Raw genomic sequence first — 14,826 nt, forward strand, 5'->3', positions numbered from 1 at the left:
TTTGTATTTTTTTTTGGATTTTTATGTTTTTTTTTGTAGATTTTTAAATTTTATTTGTAAATTAAATTTTAATTCCGCAAAAATTTTTGTGTGTTTAATTCATTTTTGATTAAATTTTTTGGATTTTAAATTTTTTAGGTTTTTTCTTTTTGATTTTTAGTGCCTCTTCGCCACTATGGCCGCCATTCCGAGGCCCGGCGTCACGGTCTCCATTTAAGGTTGGACTTTGATCGCCAACCATTTTTGCAATTTTTTATACTCACGTTAATTCGTGGGTATGCAGCCCACTGTGCCCACACAAACCTTTATTTTTTTTCTTCAGTTCCAAATTATTAGATTTCGTTTAGTTTTTTTTATCATACACAGTTTATTTAACAAGTTTCTTTACACTTTCAGTTTTACTTATCTATGAGCATAATTATCACTCGAATGTTCTTAGTTTCTTAAATTACTTTTCGTTCACAACTTGTCTTTAGTTTTATTTAAATATATATATGGATATATTGAAAAAACACCCTTTGGTTTTAACTATATTTTTGATTTTTTAATTTAGTTTGGGTTTAGCCACGACCGGTCACTTCAATGTGCAAAAACGAAATCGCTCGGGTTCGTTTTTTCACCTACGCTCAGCGGCCATCATTTTTCATTGCTGAATGCAATTGGCCCTGCTGAGTGCAATTGGCACTGCTGTTCAGCAACAGCTGACAGCGATGCCATTTGTACTCAGGGGTGTGTTTAGTGCGTAAAGGCGGGTAACGCAGTGCGGTTATATGCCGATGCGAAATATATGACATCTTCATCAGAATGCAGTCGGCCAGCAATTTCCAAGATTATTTCAACTGTATTCATGGTTGTTTCTGAAGAAAAGCAACGCAATTCTATTACAGTGTTGTTTCTTTGACACAACAAAATCACACTTAATAAATTTAGTGGGACATTACTCAACAAATTGAGGCACAGCATATACCGAATTTACTTAAATCCAGCTCATTTATTTTATTTTTTTTAAGTTTTTAAACAAATGACTTCTTTTTTTCGTTTGGTTTTCACTTGATAAATGCCGAACGTCAAATTATAATTCTAGAAACGTCAATTCCATTGAATAATGCAAAATGGGAATAAGCACCACCTATTCCATTTCATGAAATAACGCAAATAAGCACCATCTATTGGTATGAAACGTCGCCGTAGCTTGGTGTGATATATCTCATGAACCGCTCAACCAAATTCAATCAAACTTTACAGAAACCATCTACATGATAGCCTAAATGTGCCGTAGAAACTTGGTCGAATTTGGTGGAGCCGGTCTCAAGTTATAAAGTAACACCAAAAATGTGAACTTATTTTTATATATAGATAACGGGGATTCTTTTAAAGTTGCTTGCTTTTGTCGTGCACCCGTCTTAAGGTTTTCATATATTTTAAGTTACGTTGTTTTATTTTGACTTGAGTTTAAGGTACTTAGAAATGAGATAGGGGAGAGCAGCAAAAGATTGATTTGTGAAGTTGTGGAGATTTCCCAGTTAACTTTTTTGAAATTAATAAAAGTCCGCTTTTCAGAGGTGATAAAGGTGTACGGGGACGTGGTCAGATGCTAAAGTAAGCATCGACTGCCATTTGACGCAATTTATGGTCTTTGGCCTGACGGTGGAAATGTCTGGCGAGCTGTTACAATTACCTGCAAATCGAGTGGGGGCATCGCCGTTTATCGTGCAGATCGTATTGTCTACTTGCTGTGATATCTGCCTGCCTCTGGTGTGGACTGGAAAGCTGGAATGTCAGAGGTCGTAGTGAGAGTTGAAATCGCGAAGTATAAGACAGTTTTCGCCACTACGTAGCGCGCTGATATCAGGTGACAGAAGGGATATAGATTTAAATTATTTCTAGGTCAACATCACCTGGCTTCTAAAGGGCCCATTACTGATACTTAGCATAGACTTGACTTGACTTGGCGGAAACTTGGCAACTTAGCCACGATTATACTCCACGTAGCGCATACAATCTGGCATCATAATCAATAAATGTCATTTTGTATGACAAAATGTCAAAATGAAATGGAAACAAACAAATGGCATCTCAAAATGTAAACGTCACTTAGAACTTACATAGAAAATCTAAATTCAACAGACTTCTAAGTCAAGTTAAGTGCTGCTAAGTTTTGAGTAATCAGTAACATGCAATTTTCATTTAACAGAACTGTAAGTGACAGTTCTCAAGTCAAGTCAAGTCTATGCTAAGTATCAGTAATGGGCCCTTAAGGTTTTATCCCTGCGGCTGATGTTGGGTTGGGTCACTCTGGGAGTTGGAGATGGGTGGATTCGCCTTGAAAGATATAGACTTTGTCGAGTGAGCTGTCCGATTGCTGCTGGAACACCTGGTGTCGATGGATTGGTACTTGTATTTTGGCAGCACGGTGCAACGAAGGCACCGTTTCTAAGCCCAGAGCATCCATGAAGGTGGCATCGGCCAAGGCATGAGCTGCAATGGACCAATGTCGTGATCATAAATATTCCTAGCTGGCATACGGAGCACATGGCGTGAGGGCTTAGGAGTTGATGACTCCTTCTACGCAAGTGCGTGTGTCGGAAAAGGAGGGGTGGGACGGGGGTAAAGGCTGGTGCTCGACATTGCTTCTGTCCATGCTACGTAGATTGTAGTTGCGACCGTGTTAGCTGGAGGCGCCGTTTGATGCGAGCAACAGCGGGTTACCCCAGTGGGTCAAGGGGCTTAGAATATACCCGTGGCAGATATGCCTGTCGTAAGCGGCGACTAAAATACAGAATTGATTCGAGGGATTGTGTAGCGCAACCCTTTCAAGGGGCTAGCTTCTCCAACCCAATCGTCAACCTCACCTACCCGTGGCGAATCCTGTTACTTTAATAGCCGAGGCTCTGGCGACCCCAAGTTCCTCACTGATCTAGGAGATGGGAGGGCAGTATGGCCTTGGAGGTTTCATGTGGTCATACTAAATCGTTACCGAGAGGGCCGGGCTGGTGCCTTACCGGAACGTACCGGATCTGCATGCGGCAAAGGACCAACAACATCGATAACACATCCCAAGGCCTTTGTGGAGTGTCCTTGTCGCTACAACAGCAACAACAGCGACAGCGGATAGTTAATGTGGCCTGCTGGGCAACGCTGACGCGAACAACAGGGAGCCACACAAGTTTTGTAGAAATTTCGAGGGCGACGAACGTTGGGCTCTAACCCAGACCATTTTTTAAAACGTGACACACTGGCAAAAGTATGACCGTCTGAGGTAAATCCTTTTCCGACATATTTAGAAACCACAGTCTGGGACTGGAATTAGGTTCAATGTCTTCCCGTAGCAGGAGAGTATGGAGCAGTCCAGCTGCAAGGAGCTGCTCCGGGGATGACAATTTGTGGGAGGGACGCAACAAATTAAATGGGCTTATACTGAAATTACAGCCCTTGGTAGGGGAAAAAATTTCGAGGCGCTCCGGTACATAGCACCGGCTGCCGTGGGAAGTCAGAAATCGAAATAAGAGAAAATAAAGGAAAGGAATGGAAATGAAATGAAAGGAAAGAAATTTAAACCACTAGGCGAACTCTAGTAACTTTGAAAATTATAAGACGTAATGGCTAAAATATATAACATGACGCTCGTGCATGGGCCGTTTCAAAAATATGTAACCATCTAAAACTTGACTTAATTGCATTACAAATTTATAGGCCATGATAATCTTCATAGATTTTGTCTGAAATATTTTTGCGTAGAGCCAACCATTTTTGCGTTACAGCGCTCAAGCCCTGAACTCCATAAAGCGTCGGTATTTGGGAAAAACTGAATTTCGTAACTCAAACATTGCCCAGTGGTCTAAGGTAGGGTGCATACCTACCTTCATGGTACACACTAACACTACCCTGTGCGACACATTTCATTTATCAGAAAATAAGTAACACCACCACTTTTTAATGGGCACCTTGATCCGATTATGTTTCAACTAATTTTTACAGATTAAATATACACTTTTTCAGACTCATATCACGGAAACGCAATTTTTACCATGTCTTTTAACTACCACATTGCCCAAATGACATCGCAGAACATTAAGCGTATTTCCAAATACCGAGAAAGTAGAAGAAATATCTTGCAAATGTCGGATCTTTCACGTGCACATACCACCATACATATGGGATCGGACCAAATTATGCAAATATTCTTGCAACTACCTAGCATGCGCCATGATATATTGACTTTCAATACAGATACAGTGATATATAATGTATGCATAGAACTATTTAATATTAAAATATTAAATTACGTCTTAATATTTTATTTAATAGGAAAATATGGTAGTAACTACAATCAACGGAGTTTTTTATGATCAAGCACCCAGCATAATGGATAATGATATATTAATGGCATTTACACGTACATTTGTGATGATACCAGTGGAAAAATATTTGGTATGTTGTAAACAAAGGCGTTTAGAAATTAAAATAATAGTATAGTAGAATTTCGAAAATGTTGACCGAAACGTCCGAAATATTAACTTTTCCAAGAGGTTTTCAAATTTGAAAAAAAAGTAAAAATAAAAAATACAACAATAAGCATACTCTTAATCATAGTATAAGAAAAAAGGTCGGTTTTTGATTAAAAAAACAGATTATTGAAGTGTGTCATGACGTCAAAATTTAGCACAATGTTGGCCAGTCCAATATATGTACGAGAGGGTAGTTTTGAAGTTGAAATTGGATATTTTTTCCAAAATGTTTATGCTAGACGTTTAGTAATTTGATTCCGAAATTGTGATTTTAAAATAAAGAGGTAATATTTAAAAAAAATAGAAGGAAATAAAGCACATTTCTAGTTTCGATAAATTGAATATATTTATAAAACCTTGAAAGACTTTAGTAGAAACTTAATGCTATTGTTCCGATTAGTGTAAATTAGAAAATATTTGATTGTATAAAAAGCTTTTTCAAAAATTGATAAACAGTTTTTTAAATAATTCTCAAATTGTACAAGTGGAGGATTCACATAGCTCCCCTCTAAGAAATGGCAAAGCAAACAACATAATGAAATCAACATTGAAAATAATTTGTTTGAAAAACTAGTTTCAAACGATCAATAGAATTTTATTTTTAAAGTATTTAGGGTATCGCTCAATAACTTTATATTGACCTGAGTACTTGAAATCTAATGATGATAGAATAGCATCAACACGAATTCTTTTTAATGTTGAAACGTGACTTGCAGGATCTTCAATCGGTTGCGATTGAAATAAATTTCCTGGAAGTTGAATTTCTTCTTATAATAAGTTCAGCAGAAGTAGCCTTCAAATGTTCTTTAAAAGAAGAAGGAATTCCTAAAATTACTGAGCTTAGCGTTGAAGTCCATTGGAAATATTTCGTTACACATTAGTCCTGTCTTTAAAGTGCGGTGAAGGCGTCCACTTATTCATTCGATTGTAGGTGATATGTAGAAATTGTATGACGCTTTGTTCCAAAAAACTTTTTTAGATCACGCACAACCCAAATATTATAAAGCGTTCTGCAAACTGTTTCACTTTTAATATTTTCAATAGGAAAAGCTTTCGGCCATCGACTAAATCTGTCGATCGTAATTAAGCTAAGCTTTCACACATTTTTTTGAATAAAAGCCTAGTAGCTGTTAGTTACCTTTAATGAATTGTTCTAACGACGCTCCCATGGCAAAATAGCTGGCGTCCACTTTTAGTGCAAGGACAGCATCTGGTAGTGGAAAATAAAGAATCTTAGATTGAGATACTTAATTGGTTATCTTCTCGAAATCAGAAACGGTTTCTGCATTCCTCAATCATTTAAAGGTGCCTAAAATTTTGCTCCATTTGGTAAAAATCTCCGATAAAAATTCACCAAAGCTAAACATTTCTTTAAGTCCTTGATTGTTGAAAGTTTCGGTAATACGCTTTCATAAGATCAAATTTTGAAAATATTTTTGCACCGGCATCATATTAAAATCACTCAGATACGGAAATCATACTGCTGTAGGTAATAACGTTTTGCTGATTGGCTGATTTTGAGCAACGTGGTTGCTGTTGGCAATTTTCGGGATTTCCTGTTTCGAGATTTTCAGACATAACTGTTGCAGCTAGTCCTGTGGTTCTTTTGGACGTTTGAGCTATTTTGGTTATTATTATAATTGTTATTATGGAGCATCGAATGATGTCTCCTTTGGCAATATGGGCAGCTGTATTGACTCGGACACCTCTGTAGCGAGTGAATACTTGATAAGCGGTTTGCGCAGACTAAATGATTTCTGTCCTTTAAAGATACATTTTTAAACTTCTTGCAAGATCTTATGGAATGACTTCCGTTGCACAGTTCGCACGGCGAATATCTTCGTTCTTCTGAAGTGAAGGATTGGTTTCTATTCAAACTCTTATTGTTTGAATTATAGTTAGGGGCTTGAGATTTAAAGAAACTTTTGGCTTGCATTTGTTGCATATTTTCGGCTTGTTGCCACGTTTGCCATTTTTTTCGAGATGAGAGAGATTGCTGCTATAAGATTAATGATTTTTCTGGTAGTGTGGCAGCACTAAAATTTACCAGAATGGGGTCCCATTTTGGGTTGCGAGAACCGATAAAAAATGTGTAACTGTTGATTGTAATTTAAGAAATTCCTTACTTGTTTCTTTTTAAATTTTTGCAAGTTCATTAATGTGGTTATGTGTTTATCAACCAATACTCGCACATTTTCATATCTCTATTTAATGCTTCCCAGTCCAGATTAAAATTGTCGTCATTAAGTGCGAACTGTTCTACTATATCTGCTGCTTGACCTTTGATTTTATTTCTTAAATCATATAATTTTTGGGCTTGGGATAACTTTGGATGGTTTATATACATGGCTGTAAAAATGTCCTGGAAGGATGAACATTGTTCATAACCCCCATGAAATTCTTCGGTATCACATGCTGGCACTTTAAGATATTGTTACGAATATTAGCGAAACTAAGGGGTGCTGCCAACTCTAAGCCGATGCTAAACAGTGATATCATGCACATCCATAGATCAATCATTATGTATCTACTACATAAACGAATCAATAATTGCGTCTACACATATGTACGTATACGAGCAACGGAGAAGCAATGCACAAACACATGCATATATGTTATCTGAATTGCTCACAAGAGAGGGCAATAATTTGTGCAAGTATTACTCAAATGAGAAGTTATAAACGTAGTTGTGGCTGGCGATTTTGTAGCTGAAACTAACTAGTAAGTTCTGGAATGGAAAAGCCTGGAAGTATGCAATTAGAAATCAAAAAGTATAAAAGGCGCGACAGTAGAGGCAAACAGTGAGTTTTTTGAGCTATCAATCAGTTTGGTTGTTAAGCAAGCTAGTTGCAAAGTATAAGTGTTATTGCGAAGTACTTTAATAAAGGCCATTTTTCCATTATTCAATATTGGAGTTATTTATTCAACAGTTTAGTGATTCGAACTTAGCAGAAGGGCAAATAAGAGGATTTGCAAGCAAAATCGTTTCAATTGGTGTCAGAAGAGGAATTGTTGAATAAATTCCAGAGGACAACAAGGCCATGGCAAAGTTCAGTGAATTGAAGATCCAGCAACTGAAGAAGGAGTTGGAGAGCCGTGGATTGAATACAAGCGGCGTTAAACTTGAACTTCAGGCACCGCTACGAGAGGCAATGGAAGCAGAAGAAATTGATGTGGACGAGTATGTCTTTCATCTTGATGGCGGCGAGACAACAACAAAAATTGAGGAGAAAAACAAACATCGCAGACAATGGCGAACACAGACTTGAACACAATATTATCGCAGGAAACCCGTATAACATCGCAATTGGAAGAACAGAAAACGTATATGTCATCACAGATGGAATCCCAAGAGACACGAATAACATCGAAGATTGAAGCACAAGAAACGCGTATTTCAGAAATGTCGACACAGATTACATCAAAGATGGAAACACAACTGAAAGAACAAGAGGCACGCATAACAGTACAACTCGAAGCGCAGGAGGCGCGTATATCATCAAAACTCGAAGCGCTTATGGACGGGAAAATAACGCAGTTTGAGGAAAAAATCGAAGCCGAGGTGGATGCTTTGAGAGGTCGTATACAGCAGTTGCAATTACATCGTCCAGCAGTTTCAGCGAGTAATCCAAAGGTAAAAACACCGTCCTTTGACGGTTCTGTTCCTTGCCAGGTCTTTAAGCTACAGTTTGAGAAGACCGCAGCAGTGAACAACTGGAGTGCTGAAGATAAAGTTGCTGCACTGTTCATGGCGTTGAAAGGGCCTGCAGCTGAGATTTTACAAACCATTCCAGAGAGCGAACGGAACTGTTATGAAGCATTGATGAGCGCTCTAGAGAGACGATACGGAACTGAGCATAGGAGACAGATATACCAAATGGAGTTGTTGAACCGCTTCCAGAGGCCTGGTGAAACATTGCAAGAGTTTGGGTCGGATATTGACAGGCTAGCACATTTAGCGAATGCGGACGCACCCGTGGAATACACTGAAAGGGTAAAGATTCAGAGCTTTATAAATGGCATACGGGACGTCGAAACAAAGCGAGCTACATACGCAAACCCAAAGCCAACAATCGCAAAAACGGTGTCACAAGCTCTGATTCAGGAAACAGCGTCGCTTCTGTGTAAGCCAGTTTTCAAAGCACGCCGTATGGAAATAGAAAGGCCAGAGTGGGTAGACGCAATATTGGAGGCGCTGAAAGGATCGCAAAAGCGGAGTGAAAAAGTTATGAAATGCTTCAAATGCGGGAAGTCCGGTCACATTGCACTTCATTGCGATCTTGGTCCTAATAGTTCCAACAATGTGGGTGGCCGTAAACGTAATACTGGAGGAGATGAGCAAGAGCGAGTAAGAGGTAGAGATCGATTGCAAATTGGTAGAAAATCGAGCAGTCCTACCGTCAGAGGGAATTTGGATGGTAAAGAACGTGTACTGACTGTAGATACGGGCGCATCTCATTCCTTGATCCGATCTGACTTGGTCAACAGGATAATAAAACCGTTACCTGGAGCAAGATTGCGTACGGTCACTGGCGAGTATAACCAAGTTCAGGGTGAAGTGATATGTGAAGTCTTGATTGGAAAGGTCACGGTTCTACACAAATTCGTTGTGGCGAAGATTGTTGAAGAAGTTATATTGGGAGTGGACTTCTTGGTTGACCATGACATCAAGATCGATATGCAGAAAAGTGTGATGCGTTATGAGAACCAGGATATACCACTTAACTTCAAGTTGGAGAAAGGGTTCAGTAGTAATCGAGTACTGGTGATGAAGACTCGACAAAAACCACGGAAGTCAAAGGCAAAGGTTAATAGGTTGAATGGGCCAAATAAAGCAAAATCAAAAGTACCTGCGAGAGAAACACTGGCATTGACAAAACCTAAAAGACGCAGGAAAACGAAGCAACGAGAAAGAATGTGAGGGTAGTTTCAAGCCGGAGCGCACTACTGTTGTGAAACGTGGGAACGATACTGATTATGCGAAGCCAATCCGTCAAGCGCAAGCTCTACGAAGTAGTCCATTGGCCAAGCAACAGGGTGCGAGGGAACGATCCAGGATAATGAGTAGTAAGATGAAACACAGGTACGACAAGGAAAATAATTCGGAAGGTTTCCGGGAGGGAGATTTGGTACTGCTATACAACCCTCGCCGGCGGAAAGGTGTTCCATCCAAATATCGGTGCAGTTGGGAAGGCCCGTACAGAGTTGTGAAGACGATCAGTGATGTCATCTACCGCACACAAGCAATTGGGATATCACGAAATAGAAGAGTTGTACATTTGGCGATGCTAGCAGCGTTTAGATCGAGAGATTTGTCTGATCGGGACGATCAGACTTAGGTGGAGGGCAGTGTTACGAATATTAGCAAAACTAAACGGTGCTGCTATCTCTAAGCCGATGCTAAGCAGTGATATCATGCACATCCATAGATCAATCATTATGTATCTACATAAGCGAAACAATAATTGCGTCTACACATATGTACCATCTACGTATACGAGCAGCGGAGAATCAATGCACAAACACATGCATATATCTGAGATACTCCTGAAAGTATGCAATGAGAGAAGCTATAAAATCGTGCATGATCCCACTTCTGACACCAATTTTAACAAATTTACTGGCAAATCCTCTTATTTGCCCTTTTGCTAAGTTCGTATCACTAAACTGTTGAATAAATAACTCCAATATTGAATAATGGAAAAATGGCCTTTATTAAAGTACTTCACAATAACACTTATACTTTGCAACTAGCTGGCTTAATAACCAAACTGATGGCTTAAATGAAACTGACTTTCAAAATAATACTGTTATGGCTCGCTAGATAGCGTCTTAATCGAAACTGCTTGATAGCTCAAATCAAACTGAATTCCAGCTCCTCTGCATTTGCTGCCTTTTATACTCTCTGATTTCAACGTTCGCATCTTCTAGGCGCTTCCATTTCCAGAATCTACTAGTTGCCATCAGCTCTCAAACTTCTCAGCTGTAACTACAATTGCACGATTTTATAGCTTCTCTCATTGCATACTTTCAGGAGTATCTCAGATATATGCATGTGTTTGTGCATTGATTCTCCGCTGCTCGTATACGTACATGGTACATATGTGTAAACGCAATTATTGTTTCGTTTATGTAGATACATAATGATTGATCTATGGATGTGCATGATATCACTGTTTAGCATCGGCTTAGAGATAGCAGCACCCCTGGATCGAGCGACTACAAAGCTATGACTTTTCCATTGAGCATCGAAAAGGTAGTACCCATGGAAATGCCGATGCAATTTCACGAAGACCATGTAGTTTGGAATGCAAGCACTGTTCAAAGGCCGAGGCTACAGAAGACATTATAGATGTCCGGCTAATGACTATAACGTGTACGGATGAATGGGACAGGGAACTACTAAGAAAGTGTCAGCTAGAAGATACAGATCTGTCACATGTTATGCAAGGGCTCGAACGACACGAAAGACCAAGCAGAGAGGAGATGTCAGCAGAGAGTCCCATTGCGAAGTCATATTGGGCACAGTGGAACAGTTTAGAATTGATATCCGGTTGCTTGCATCGAGTATGGGAAAGTGAGGATGGTGAAAGAAAAAAGAAACTGATAGTTGTTCCCAGAAAGAGGATTCCTGACGTGCTCAGTGAGCTGCATAATGGTCCAAGCGGGGGTCATCTTGGAATCACGAAGACGCTCGAGAAGATTAAACAGAGATTCTATTGGGTTGGTTGCCGTCAGTCGGTCACTGAGTGGACTGCGAACTGCGAGGTTTTCAGCAGAGTTAAAGGGCCCAGAACCCGAAGTCATGGCCAGATGAAGGAATATAACTCAGGTGCGCCATTTGAAAGGATCGCTATGGATGTCGCCGGTCCATTTCCTACTAGCAACGGCGGAAACAAGTATGTACTGGTAGTTATGGATTATTTCAGCAAATGGCCAGAGGTATACCCAATCCCAAATCAAGAAGCGGAAACAGTAGCAGAAGTGTTTATAAACAATTGGGTTGCAAGGTATGGTGTACCAATGGAGTTACATTCTGACCAAGGCAGGAATTTCGAATCAGCTGTGTTCCAGGAAATGTGTAAATCATTGGGCATTCGAAAAACACGGACAACTGCATTGCATCCTCAATCCGATGGTATGGTAGAATGATTCAATAGAACATTGGAGGAGCACTTAAGGAAAGTAGTAGACAAGTACCATAAAGAGTGGGATACCCGCATACCATTATTCTTGATGGCTTACCGATCAGCAGTGCATGAGACAACGGGCAAAACCCCTGCAAAAGTAATTTTTGACAATGACCTTAGACTGCCAGCTGATTTGAAGTTTGGGATAGATGCCAATGCGGAGAGAAATGTCAAGAAATCCACTAGTGATTTGGAAAAAGAGCTAAGAGAAATACGTGATCTGATAAGGCAACGAACAAAGATTATGAGTGACAAGATGAAAGCCAGATACAATAAAGCAATTAATTCGGAAGGTTTTCAGGAAGGAGATTTGGTGCTGTTATACAACCCACAACGTAAAAAAGGTTTGTCCCCGAAATTGCAGTGTAATTGGGAAGGCCCATACAAAGTTGTAAAAAGGATCAACGATGTAGTGTACCGCATACAAACCATCGGTAAACCACGAACCAAAATGAAAGTGGTCCATTTGGAAAGGCTGGCAATGTTTAGATCGGGAGATTTGTCTGATCGGGACGATCAGACTTAGGTGGAGGGCAGTGTTACGAATATTAGCAAAACTAAGGGGTGCTGCCATCTCTAAGCCGATGCTAAACAGTGACATCATGCACATCCATAGATCAATCATTATGTATCTATATAAACGAATCAATAATTGCGTCTACACATATGTACGTGTACGAGCAGCGAAGAAGCAATGCACAAAAGGCGCGACAGTAGAGGCGAAGAGTGAGTTTCATTTGAGCTATCAATCAGTTTGGTTGTTAAGCAAGCTAGTTGCAAAGTATAAGTGTTATTGTGAAGTACTTTAATAAAGGCCATTTTTCCATTATTCAATATTGGTGTTATTTATTCAACAGTTTAGTGATTCGAACTTAGCTGAAGGGCAAATAAGAGGATTTGCAAGCAAAATCGTTACAATATGTATATGCCTGAACTTGCTTCGTTGATTTGTGTTTGGGGCAGGAGTAGGTCCAGTAACAGCCTTTAGAAGTTTAAGTTGATCAGATATCATAGGCTTTCTGTTTTCATATTGGTCTAAGCAGTTTTCGTATTTCGAATAAGTCGAGTCTTTAAAATTTGCAGGCAACTCTGAATCATCAGTTCCGATTATTGCGTGGTATGCAGTTTGGAGTCGTGTCCGAAATCGATAACTGATTCTGGATTCGCCTCTATAGGGAGTAAGGAAATTCTAGTGCAGTATTTCATTATACTGTCCCTTTCTGCAATGAATTTTGCAGGTGGGAAGTCTTTGACTCTTTTTGCTTTTGCTCCCTGTTTTAAGCGCGTACCTTCTGCAGGGGTATTGTGTGCTTTGTCGTCACCACCCATTTTTGGAGGAATGAAAAGGGGCGTTTTAAGATCAGTTAACATTTATTGTGGAAATAAATTGAAAAATATATTAATAGGTTTCCTCTTTTTTGGAATTTTCTTCGCTTAAGATGAAGGTGTTTATTTTCTTTTTCTTTATGCTTACTGCTTATTTAGTTTCCACAATCATGCCTTTGCTCGAGTATTTTTTTAGGAACGAAAGCAGAGGGGGTATTGCCGGGTAAGTTTGCAAGTTAATACTTGAATGTTTGTTTTTGTTTTTATTTTAGAGAAATTAAGTTCCGCTTAAAAATAAAAAATAAATGTAAGGCGCGATAACCTCCGAAGAGATCTAAGGCCGAGCTTCTCTTCCAATTTGCGTCGTGCTTCTCTTGATTTTCCCTACAAATTGGCCGGACGGGACCTACATGTTTTATGCCGACTCCGAACGGCATCTGCAAAGCAGATGAGTTTTAACTGAGAGCTTTTCATAGCAGAAATACACCCGGAGTGCTTGCCAAACACTGCCGAGGGGCGACCCCGCTTAGAAAAATTTTCTTCTAATTGAAAAATCTTATTTCTAAAATTTTGATGTTGCTCTGCCCGGGAGTTGAACCCAGGGAATACGGTGTGATAGGCGGAGCACGCTACCATCACACCACGGTGGCCGCCAAACAGGTCCGCTTAACAACACGAAAAATAAGCAGTAGATCTCTTGTTTTTGTTTTTGACCTTTATTATGGAGCTTTATATGTATACTTTTAATATTGACTGTTAATTTTAATCGTATGTTTATACCTAAGGTATATAAAAATATATAGATTATGTTATTTTTTGGGTGCAAACAACGGGCCGATATATTTATATTTATGTATATAATATCGAAATATGTACTATGTATGTATATGATATAAAAATGCAAATTCTACTTTTTGCCGCAATTAATTTTGTATGCTTATATATTTGCTGTTAAGCAATCCTCCTTCGAGCTCTTTTCTAAAGGTGAAGGGGTATTGCGGGACAATATTGGCAAGTATATACTTGCAATTATAGCGGTCTTTTAGATTTGCTATTGTGCTAGCACAAGAATGTATGCATAAGCCTGTAGTGAATAATATGTTATTTTTAAATTATTTTATTATTTTTTTTAATTAGGGCAATTGTACAATTTACGTTGGCGGCCACCGTGGTGTGATGGTAGCGTGCTCCGCCTATCACACCGTATGCCCTGGGTTCAACTCCCGGGCAAAGCAACATCAAAATTTTAGAAATAAGATTTTTCAATTAGAAGAAAATTTTTCTAAGCGGGGTCGCCCCTCGGCAGTGTCTGGCAAGCGCTCCGATTGTATTTCTGCCATGAAAAGCTCTCAGTGAAAACTCATCTGCCTTGCAGATGCCGTTCGGAGTCGGCATAAAACATGTAGGTCCCGTCCGGCCAATTTTTTGTAGGGAAAAATCAAGAGGAGCACGACACAAATTGGAAGAGAAGCTCGGCCTTAGATCTCTTCCGAGGTTATCGCGCCTTACATTTATTTTTTATTTTTAATTGTACAATTGTTACGATACCATTTAGTGCAATATATATATATTTTTTTTTTGGACGTTGTGGCAGCGCACTTCCCTGAAGTGGCCCGATGAAACGAGACTAATCCTGCTTTTTTTCTTTTTTAATAGAGAATTTTTTTTTATTCTAATTCTTATTTATGTTTCATTTATAATTTATAATTTTTATTGTTATCGAGTCTTTGAGAGGCAGTGGCTTCTTAAGCACCGAGATCTAAAACTGCTCAGCTACAGAGAAACTCATCAGCTGAGAAATA

At 39.3% G+C, this 14,826-nt stretch overlaps 1 protein-coding gene across 3 annotated transcripts in view; it reads left to right on the top strand.

The window, feature by feature from the left end:
* nxf2 (nuclear RNA export factor 2) overlaps positions 1-14,826 on the top strand; it is a 527,629-nt gene that overhangs the window by 469,226 nt on the left and 43,577 nt on the right. For all 3 annotated transcript variants that reach the window (XM_067792196.1, XM_067792197.1, XM_067792198.1), the window contains 2 exons: positions 4,000-4,247; positions 4,309-4,431. In XM_067792196.1, coding sequence (XP_067648297.1) covers positions 4,000-4,247; positions 4,309-4,431 — 371 coding nt within the window. The remainder of the gene's footprint in view (positions 1-3,999; positions 4,248-4,308; positions 4,432-14,826) is intronic.

The sequence above is a fragment of the Eurosta solidaginis genome, chromosome 5 (genome assembly GCF_040869045.1).
Source record: "Eurosta solidaginis isolate ZX-2024a chromosome 5, ASM4086904v1, whole genome shotgun sequence".
Classification (NCBI taxonomy): Eukaryota; Metazoa; Arthropoda; class Insecta; order Diptera; family Tephritidae; genus Eurosta; species Eurosta solidaginis.